Raw genomic sequence first — 10,586 nt, 5'->3', positions numbered from 1 at the left:
ACTTCCATGGGTTTTCCAGGCGGCTCAATGGTAAAGAATTTACTGCCAATGCAGGAGACACAGGAGATGCAGGTTCGATCCCTGGGTCAGGAAGATGGTTTGAAGCAGGAAATGGCATCCCACTCCAGTATTCATGACTGAAAAATTCTACAGACAGAGGAGCCTGGCAGACTAGTCAGTCCATGTGGTAGCAAGAGTGGGACACGACTAAGCATGAACGCAGTTAACTTTTACACGTTTCAGCTTTCTCATCTGTCAAATGGGGATAATACTAATAACAATACCTAGCTGGTATGGCTGACAGTGGGATTAAACGGTCTTTTAAAGAGGGTCTGGTACATGGTAGGTAATATATAAATGCTAGCCATAATATTAATAGTTAATATTACTTCCAATTTTTACATCAGGGAGAATAATTTTTAAGTGGGAAAGAGCAGAACCAACATGGGAGATAACTTCAGGGTAACAGTTATTTGGTTCTGGGTGTCATCTTAGGTCCAACACCTTCTCGGCTGGTGGTAAGGTAGACGCTCTTTATCACAGGTGGAGCTCAAGGCAAAGATGCTGGAGACAGATTCCTGAGTGGAATGGAGGCAGGGCCTAGATGACCTCTAATCTTAAGATTCTGCCAACTTTGAGCCTAGCAGCCTTGGCGGGCAGACGCATTGCCTGGCTACCAGACATACATTTAGTATCACCTTCCAAGTGAAGGGCGCAGTCTGTACGAATTTTCCCCTCCAGCTCCGTGTAAAAGGACAAACTCTGGTGTCACATCTAAGACTTCCAATGACTCAAGTCAGAGTGACTTTGAATTTCTTTAGGGACAGTAGTACACTTGAGAACGCCAAAACAAAAGGGAACGTATTCTCAGCTTTGCTAATAAACCAGATCCGGCCCATTACAAACCCTCTAGCCAGGGAAGAGATACTTCCCTCCTGAAAGAATAATATCAGTCTTTGAGGGGAGGAGGCGAAGGGAGATAGGCAACATCGTTCCCTCCGGTTCCCTGAAGCCAGGTTAACAATGAGGGGCCTGGACACCAAGGAGCCTCACGGGCGCGGCTCGGTGGGGCGGGGCCGGCTCGGAGTCCCCCAGGTCAGCCCCCCAGGCTTCCTCTGCGGGGTACTTCCTAGGGCCTTTGATCTTCCCCCAGGAACTGGCGAAGCCTGCCTTTTCCTCCAGGTTTGTTCCCTCTTGGTTTATTTATCGTATCCGCCTTCTCTTTGGCTCGGAAATCAGCACGCGGCTGTGCAACAGGACTGGTCACGGCGTCTCCTCTCGCCACCTGGAAATCCGGCAACAGGCGCTTTTTCCTGAGTTCTCCGCAGCAAATACGGAGGAGAAAGGGTATTTTTCGGAAATAGTGAGCCGATCTGGGGACCCTGGTCCCAGGATCAGTGGCCAGGACCCCCTGTTGGCCTCCAGGTCCAGCCTGGCTGGCGCGCGCCCCCCTCCCAGCCGTGTCTTCCCCGTCTACCCGGGGGCTCGAGTTCGCTTCCTTACCCCCAAAGCCGGGCTTAACCTAAAGCTTCATCTCCTCCCCTGGAGGGTCTCCAGTTGCCTTCCTCTACCGGGAGGGCACCCCACTTCCCCGCGCCGGGCCCTAATCTCCACCCGGCGTTTCCAACAGAGTGACCGGCTTCAGCTCTCCGTAAGCGCGCCTTAAATCCCATTTATCTTCTTAGCGCCTGGGTCCCGGCCGGCCCCGCCCCCTCTTCCTCCTAGCCTCCAGCACTGCAAACCTCAGACCCTCGCCCCTGCCCCCTGCTACGCCCCTTACCCCGAGGGCGGTGGAGCGGCTAGAGCCACCTTTGGAGGTGTTGCGAAAAGTGCCCAGGGAAGGGGGAAGCGACCCAGAGGGGCGCGGCCCGAGGAGTTTACTAGGGAAGGGCGGGGAGGCCCCGCAAGATTTCAGAATCAGAACCGAGGCAGAGGGTCCTGGGCTCGCAATCACCTAAATCCTGCCCTGGGTCTCTAGAGGTTGAAGTCGGCCCCTCCTAGCGCGCCAATTTAGGTCACCAGCCGGGAAGGGCTGCGCAGGGGGTCGCTCGAGGGGTGATGGGCGGGCTGTCTGCCCCAGCGGTGGGCGCAGAGTCAGTTGTCTCAGGGTCTGCCCCTCTCACTTCCACTCGATTGTAATTCCATCCCCGGGCGGGTCGAGCCTTTCTCCCTCCCTCCGGCGGCCAGCCAGTCCCTCCCCGTCGGCTTCCTCAGCCGCCCCCCTACTCCCCCGCCCCGCTCCGAAAAGCCCTGCCGCTCGCAGCCGGCTTCACTCCAGCACGCCGACCTCCCGCCTGCAGTCCTGCCCGTTTGGACGCCTCCTGGTCCAGTTCCCTCAGCCCTTCGCCGGCTCACCCAGGTCAGGGGCTCCGCGGAGGCCGCGTCCCCCACGTCTCCCAGGAGACGCCCTTTCCGTGTGCGCCCGGGACTTGGTGAAACTTTGCAGGCGCCCGCGGTGAAATGGATTTAATCCGAGGAGTTCTGCTCCGGCTCCTGCTCCTGGCTTCCAGCCTCGGACCCGGTGCTGCGCCGCTCCCATCAGCGCTCAGAAAACAAGGTAATGCTGACAGTGCTCCCGGGAGCACCACGTTCGGAGCGCCCGGGTCCCCGTCCCCAGCGAGGACGCGAAGCTGGCGACGTACCTTCTCTCTCACCCCTGATCCACCGCACTTAACTGGGTTCTTCTCTGCCCAGAGCCTAGAAGAGACGCGAACCTCGCCCTCCCCTTTCCATCCCAGGCGGTTCCAGGGATATTTGTTTGTTGAAAGAAGGATCTCTTTTCCAGACACAGTAGAGGTGGAGGGCTCTGTATTTGACCGCAGAGAGCTGAGAGTTGTGGCAGCGATCACACTGTCTCAATTAGGAGGATTGCAACTGTGCAGGAAAAGTCAAACGGCTCCTCCTGCGTCTCTAAACAGCTTATTGAATTCATACTGTCCAGAGCCCAGCCATTTCCTGTTGAGTGTCTGAAGATTTGCCTGGTGTGCCCTGTGCCCATCTCCGGTCCTTCCCACGCACTGTGTCGGGATGTGGCTTCAGATGTTAGGGGCTTCTTCCACTCGGGCTGTTTTCTCAGTAAGGAGCGCCCAGTGGGTTTATTTTATGCTGTGTTTTGAGCTCCTGTCTTTGCGATTTAAACAAAGATAGATAGCCTCATGAGCTATTACAGTGAACTGGAGCGAACTTGAAACACGGTAGCTTGCATTTCCTCTAGTTACACAGGTAAAAAATCTTGTGTTTTTGTCTACTTTGGTTTGGCCCGTGTGGTGAGATTACTCAAAGTAGAACATTCTAAGCAAGAAAGTTCTCAACGTTGTTTCTCTAATGATTTTTATTCCTCTTTGCTGAGGTTATATTTAGAATTCTGAAAAATCTGTTTTTTCTTAGTTTACTTTGTAAGGAGGGTGTTGTCTTATGGGATTAATTATATCTTATGAACAGTATAACTTTATTTGAATGCCGTCTGCAGTTTGCAGAAAGTGCAGTTTGTCTTCACAAAAATTTTTTCCGAAACCAGGAAAATTGTGCTACATTTTACTGGCGAAGTTGTGTCCTACTCTTTGAGACCCAAGGACTGTAGCCTATCAGGCTCCTCTCGCTGTCCATGGGCTTTTTCAGGCAAAAATACTGGAGTGGGTTGCCAGTTTGTTCTCCAGGGGATCTTCCCAACCCAGGGATTGAACCCACATCTCCTGCATTGGGAGGCTGATTCTTTTACCACTGAGCCACCAGGCAAAGAAAATAATCTTTGCAGATTCCTGTATAACTGCTTAAATATTTGCACTGCTCAAGAATCTCTCTACTTGGAAATATGACTTGTTGCTTTTCAGTTTTGGAAGACACCTTCACCCTTCAAGCTGTAGCAGTCATCACCTACACTTTGCTACCTGCTTTGAAATTTATAGTTGTTATTATTATCTGAAGCACGCTTGAATTATGAGCTATTCTGTTCCTACTGGTCATTGACTTTGGAGAAAACAGCAGCAGTCCCAGGTGATATTGCATTATGTTGTTTCTCTTCATAATGCACACAGACACATATCTTAAAGCATTTCAGTGAAGGAATTCTTCCTAACTTCCCTCCTTAAGATATGCAGATTGTGATCAACTCCCTTCTGTGGATTTATTTACATAAAACCATCTAGTCACAATTTTTTGAACAATGCATAGTTATAGCTGTAGTTCTTTAGCATGAGCAGTGTATGTAATGTTCTTTTAAGGATAGATTTCAATTAATTTAAGCAGATTTTTTTAAAAAAAGTATTGCACAAAAGCCTGCTGTGTAAAACTGCTCATATGGTTCACCATATTTCCTTTCTTATTTTCTATAGTTCCTCTCCTAAAAATATTTCCTACCTGGTTCATCCAGGGTCTCATTCTGTTATTCATGCTATGAATATGCTGTGTTGGTCTCTTTGGTTTTATTTGAAGCATAGATAGGGTTTTGATAGCAGAAACTCTACCTTTTAAATATTTTGGCACATTAAACATATCAAACTGGAGGTAGAAGGAGTGTTTGGACTAGGTTCAGCCTAGGAGAGTTTTTCATTATTTTATAATTTTATCCAGACACTGGCTTTCAGGTTGGAAGGCTGTTCAGATTAAAATGACAGCTACTTCATAAACTTTTGGGGAAAATATCCTCCTGGGCTCATATACATCCCTTGGAAAGACTGGTTTTTGATCCAGAAAATTGGTCCAGATTAAAAAGTGAATGTGCCCCACTTGGCTCTGATGTGAACAGCAACCAGCTAATTTATAATCTTCCCCAGACACCAGCAAATCCTGCGAGTATCCATGTGGGAGTTTCTTTGTACCTTGTTTCCTCAATAGAAATTGATTTGTGTGCAGTACTTTGAAGGTAGCATGGCTGCCACCTAAGGCATACTGGAACAGTCCTGTTTTATTTGAATGGCCCTGTTTTTCTCCTCACACTCCTAAATCTATCTTTCACAAGTACAGCTTTGTTGAAGTCTTGGATTCAAAATCCACCTGAAAATTCCCCACCCCCATCTAATTCTGGTGAGAAAGAGAAAAACTATGCAGCTTGAAACTCAGTTTTGAGTTTCATTTGGGTCTAAGATAGGCAACCTTTCCCTCCACCCCAAGATAGCTACTCCTCTTGTCATTAGTGTCAGTAATGAAACCTCGGCACTTGCTGAGACTCACAAGAAAGGACGGTGGGCAAGTTAAGTCATATTAAATAATTATAACACTGATTAAGTGCTTGCTACTCTTTCCAAAGAACTTGACATGTAATGATTTATTTAATCAACCCAACAGGTCTGTGAGATGGGTACCATTATTATCCTTGTTTAACTGCAGAGGAAGTTGTGGCTTAGAGAAAGAAATTAAATGTCTTAACCAGGGTCACTCATCTAGCAAGTGGCGGAATGGGAATTAAAGTCTCTGATATTTAGGAGCAGAAAGGAGTCCTTAATGGCCTGATTAGCAGAGATGTGCATCCCTTCAGAGAGGGTGTCCTCCTCCTGGATGAACTGGGGGGCTCCCACATTCAAATCACAGACCTGGCAGGAATTGAAACGCCCTCACTTTACAGCTGGGTTGAGCATGACTCAGGGACTTGCCCCAAGTTAACATCAGAAGCCAAGTCTGGAACTAGTACCCAGACCTCCTGAGTGATCTCCAGCACTTCCCTTACCCAGTCTCTCAGCAGCATGTGCAGAGAGGACAGCTGAGCCTCTGATGTGGGGCAGGAGGGAGGGAAAGGAAAATCCAGACAAGACACATCTGCTGGGACCAGCATGCGTCAAGCCACGTGTGTTCCCACAAGCAGATTTGTATCTCACAGTGTTAGCTTAACTCTGGCATACAGAGAGAGCTGAGGGCTCCCCTGCCTTTTCTCTTTCCAGCTGCCTGAGGTCTCAGGGTCAGTGGGACAAGGTCAGAGTGGAAGATTTTCCCCTGGAGAACTGGGGTTCACAGTCATTTTCGGGGGAGATGCAGGTCTGTAATCATTTCCTTTCCACCTTTCCCCCAGTATTTCTCTACCGAAGTGGACTCATACAAAGATCCAGGGAAACTCAGCAAAACAAAAGCCTAGAGGAACAGAGCAGATATAGCTCAAGGGCACTGTGCCTTGGGGGTTGATGGTGGGGAATACGGGCACCTCTAGGTGGTTTCTGCTGCTACTAGTGTGACACTGAATGGCAAGAGGATCAAGCATGGGTCCCGGATCATCTTGTTCTACTTCCCCCACCTACCTAGAATAACCTGATATTCACAAGAGTTTGCTTACATCCTTACTTGAAGCTCTCATCAAGTCCTTTTCACAGGGCATGTAATTTGGGGGACTCAGCTCTTCTGGACACCCTCCTTCCTTTCCAGCTAACCCTACTCCTTCAGGAGGCTGATCCAGATTGCCTTGCTTCTCGATGAAAACTGGAGCCACAAATACGAGGGAGATTATATGAGTGTGTGTACTCAGTCTCTCAGTTGTGTCTGACTCTTTGTGACCCTGTGGACTGTAGCCAGCCAAGCTTCTCTGTCCATGAGACTTTTCAAGCAAGAATACTGGAGCAGGTTGCCATTTCCTCCTTCAGGGGATCTTCCCAACCCAGGGATCGAACCTGAGTCTTCTGCTTTGGCAGGTGGTTTCTTTACCACTGGGCCACCTGGGAAGCTATAAATAAATAAATAAATAAATAAATAAATAAATATATATATATATATTCCGCCCCCTCTCACCCCAACCCAGCACCTAGCTACTAGCATCCCATGCAGTTCTGGCACCATAGCAGAAACATTTCCTCCAACCCATTCTTCCATCAGCCCCCCTACCCTCCTGTTTGTTCCCACTTCACAGCCAATCCCTATAAAGAAGCCCCTGCCTCTCTTTCTCTCTTCTTTGATTCTCTATGAGGTAAAGGGACCTCTGTGAGACCACGATCAGGAGTAAATGTGTGTAACATGAGGCAGTACTTTTTTCTCAGAATTCTTTCTCATGGAAGAGTGACTTGTTCAGAGAGGAACTGAGTGGTGTTTTTTGTTTGTGTTTTTTATTTCTTACACTGAGATTAGGGCTTTAATAACCTTAGAATTCTTTTGGGAGTAGTTGTCCATCTGTTCACGGGTTGCGTGTGTGTGTGGTCAGTTGCTTCAGCCATGTGTGGCTCTTTGCAACCCTTTGGACTGTAGCCTGCCAGGCTTCTCTGTCCATGGGATTCTCCAGGCAAGAATACTGGAGTGGGTTGCCGTGCCCTCCTCCAGGGGATCTTCTTGACCCAGGCATCAAACGTGCATCTCCTGCATAGCAGGTGGATTCTTTACTGCTGAGCTACTGGGGTAGCCAGTAGCTCCTCAGAAAGTGGTCCAGTGACCCAGAGCTAGATTTCTGGAAAACATGGCTCAGGTGTCTGAGGCAGAGGGGGGAATCTCAGCTCCTGCAGGGTTATTCTGGGGAGATCCTGTCTTCTCCCACCTCTCCCCCTCCACAAATGGGACTGTATTTCTCCCAACCCACTAAATGAATGAGATGATGTCTCGATTGCAGCAGAGAATCTTCGGAGCTGGTCAAGACCCTTGCCACTTGTTTTGGTCACAGCTAGTTGCAGGTATTAGAAGTGCACCTGCTATTTCAGGGATTAAAAAAAATAGGGGAAAGATGAGGAGATACTGCAGAGTGTAAATGGCAGTTTATAGGAGAAACACCCCCACCCCCACCCATCTTTGATTGCATTGGCTGTGAACCGCCATTTTGGAGAAGGACCTCAAGGTGTGACTTTAATCTCATGAGCTGAAAGGTATGAGCCCTCTGATCTCATGGGTTGGGGGTTGGGCTTGGGGACAGGGAGAGACTCAGGTGAAAAATCAAATCAAATTGCTGCCACCAGAGGGCACATTTTCTAGCATTGGCTCAGAGCAGGTATTAGACCTGTGAGTCATTCCTGAACTCCTGTGTGGATAAGAATTCCTGGAGTGCCTCCCAGACATCTGCTTTTTAAACAAGAACCTCAGGTCACGTGGTGCGTGTGGGTCATAGTTCACACTTGGGGACATGACGGAGGAGAATTTGGGCTCCTCCACTGCCTCTCTTCCCCGGTACCTCCACCCCAGGAACTTTCCAGTACTCCTACACTCTCCACTTCGATAACACACTTGTGTTTCAACCGGAACAAACCAGTGTCTAGACACTCTGCAGGGCTTCTGAAGATTGGATTTAGGACTTGAGATCTTTGAAGGTCGCTGAAGGACATCTCTTCTGAGCAAGTCCTCCTACTTATCCTCTTTCCCCTAGCCCTGCCACTGAGAGATGGCTGCACCCAGGAGGGATGACCTGCAGTAACATCAACAAGAAGCCAGGCTGAACTGTGCATGACCAGCCCTTCTCCGGGCTTGGGTGAAAGCACAGACTCTGCCATTCGACAAGTTTGGGTTCAAGTTCTGACACTGTGTTTTTGTTGTTGTTTTCTTTTTCTTTTTAAAAAAATTACCTGGTGACTTTAAGGCTAGTTATATTAACTCTGTAAGCCTGGGTTTCCTTGTCTGTAGAAATATCGGGTTGGCCAAAACGTTTGCTCCGGTTTTTTCATAATGTCTTACAGAAATAGGATAAAGAAAGAACCAACCAATTAAGGATTAAATGAGGTAATGTATACACCAAGGCATTAAAAGGGATTAGAAGCTTGAAGCTTGAAGGCAATGTTTATGAATTTGGGCTTGTTTAATCTGGACGGGGGTGGAGGGGAAAGGAGGGAAAAATATGTGTATTTCTAGGCATCAGAATAATTAACACAGACATGAGTTCATGTACTTTTTATCCTTTCTCATGTGTGTTGATGTATACTTGATAACATAATTTTAAGTTTACCAAGTTGTACAACATTTTTAGATAAATTGGCAAATCAGAAAGACTCTTTGGTCAACCACATGCCTTGATTTGGGGTTTGGAGATGTAACTGTGAGGTTTGTGGTCTTGCTTAAGCAGATTCTTTTGAGAAACACTAACTCCAAGGGTGATGGACGTTTTTTGTCTGGTAATTGTCATGTGGAAGTTTTGTAGGGTGTTAGGGGTGGGGAGCAGCTATTCCTGAAAGAGAATTATCCAGATTGGCATGTGACTGGAAGTTCATGAAAATCTCCACAGAGCTAGATAGCTAAGAAATGGCCAGGGTTTGCTCATTGATCAGCAGATTGGAGTGATTCATGGCTACTACTGGTGACATAGAAAGAGAAGAGACTGGACACCAGTGGCTCTTGCATTTCTTATTCATGATTCTGCATTTCCAGAGCTGTAAGAAAAACCCCACTTACCCCAGATAACCAGCTTATTTTAAGAATCAAAGGAAATCAGACTAGTGCTTTGAAAGAACTAAGGTGCTACACAAAAATAAGATATGATTATCTAACAATACTCACACTAATTATTATTATCTTAACTAATGGGACCACCCTTACTTTCTGAAGCTTTGATCTCTTTTCCAGCCTCTTCCTCCTCATTCCTGCTAAAGATATGTGAAGATTCTTTCTTTGCCTGAGTCTGCAAATCCTGAGCAATTTAAATCTTAACACTTGTGTTTGCTGACGGGGCACCCAAAATCCTGAATCAGATTTAATGCAGTGTTAATGCTGTTTATTTTCCTTGGTGCAAAAAGTTTATATTAGCCAGTTAATGGTTTACATTGTGCAAAAGGAGTTCTATCAGCAGGCACTTTTCTGTAATATCTGGGCAGTTGGAAACGTAATATTTAAATACAACCTGAGTTTAAAGCCTTCCTTGGACAGATGGCTAATTTTATTGATCTAATCTGACACTTAGGGATAGGTCCCTTGATCCTTTGCTGGTAATTCTTAGGGTGAGCAGAGACATAAACACACTGGGTGATGTCTGTGAATTAGACGCTTGTTTGTTTCTAATTTACTTTTTAAATACTTCAGTATAAACAGTCATGGCGTGAATTACTTTAATCTGTACCCTAAGGGCGCTTAATTAACATTTGAAGTTATCCAGGGTAGAAGGTACCGCTCCAACATAAGAGTTTGCACTTTTTTTTTAATCCCTTGGTGATGTGTGGTACCAGTGGTTATATATTTTGAACTTCACCTCTGTGCTGGCCAGTAATCTACACTCCAGGGCTGATTGGTTAGTTACCACCTGAAGAATTTTATTGCAAGGTCCACCTTCAAAGGTGGTTGGGGAAAGTACTTTGAGTGATGCTATCAAAAATGCAGACTGGAGGGTTTGGTAATTAGCACACATTGTGTTAGAAATGTTTTCATTAGCGAAATATATGGTTGGCTAGAAAGACTGTGTGTGCCCCTCTATTTTTGCATGGACAAAAAGTAACAATCCAGCAAGCCCCGAGGGTCAAGTTGCTTTGGTGTTGGCTCAGAGCTCCATTCACTCCTGTATCTTTCTCACTTAACCATAGGCTCCTTTGCCCAATGGCCCTGGATGACTTGCTGATGCTCCCATTAGAATACCGAAGCAATTTTGTATTATGGAATTCAATAATATCTGCCTCAGCAATGTGCTTGCGGCTATAACAAACAACTTCAAAATCTCGGTGACTTGACCTAAAATTTATTTTTCATTTACTCCAAGCCCAAAGTGAATGTTTCTTCAT

The 10,586-nt window shown here is 46.8% G+C and overlaps 1 protein-coding gene across 1 annotated transcript in view; it reads left to right on the top strand.

The window, feature by feature from the left end:
* The first annotated feature begins 2,320 nt into the window (after positions 1–2,320).
* The window catches only part of EGFLAM (EGF like, fibronectin type III and laminin G domains), a 189,254-nt gene continuing 180,988 nt past the window's right edge, over positions 2,321–10,586 (top strand). The window contains exon 1 of the mRNA XM_068990556.1: positions 2,321–2,557. Coding sequence (XP_068846657.1) covers positions 2,461–2,557 — 97 coding nt within the window. The 5' untranslated portion in view covers positions 2,321–2,460. The remainder of the gene's footprint in view (positions 2,558–10,586) is intronic.

Source organism: Capricornis sumatraensis, chromosome 18 (assembly GCF_032405125.1).
Source record: "Capricornis sumatraensis isolate serow.1 chromosome 18, serow.2, whole genome shotgun sequence".
Classification (NCBI taxonomy): Eukaryota; Metazoa; Chordata; class Mammalia; order Artiodactyla; family Bovidae; genus Capricornis; species Capricornis sumatraensis.
Note: the sequence above shows the minus strand (reverse complement) of the source record. Positions and strands in the feature narration are given on the sequence as shown.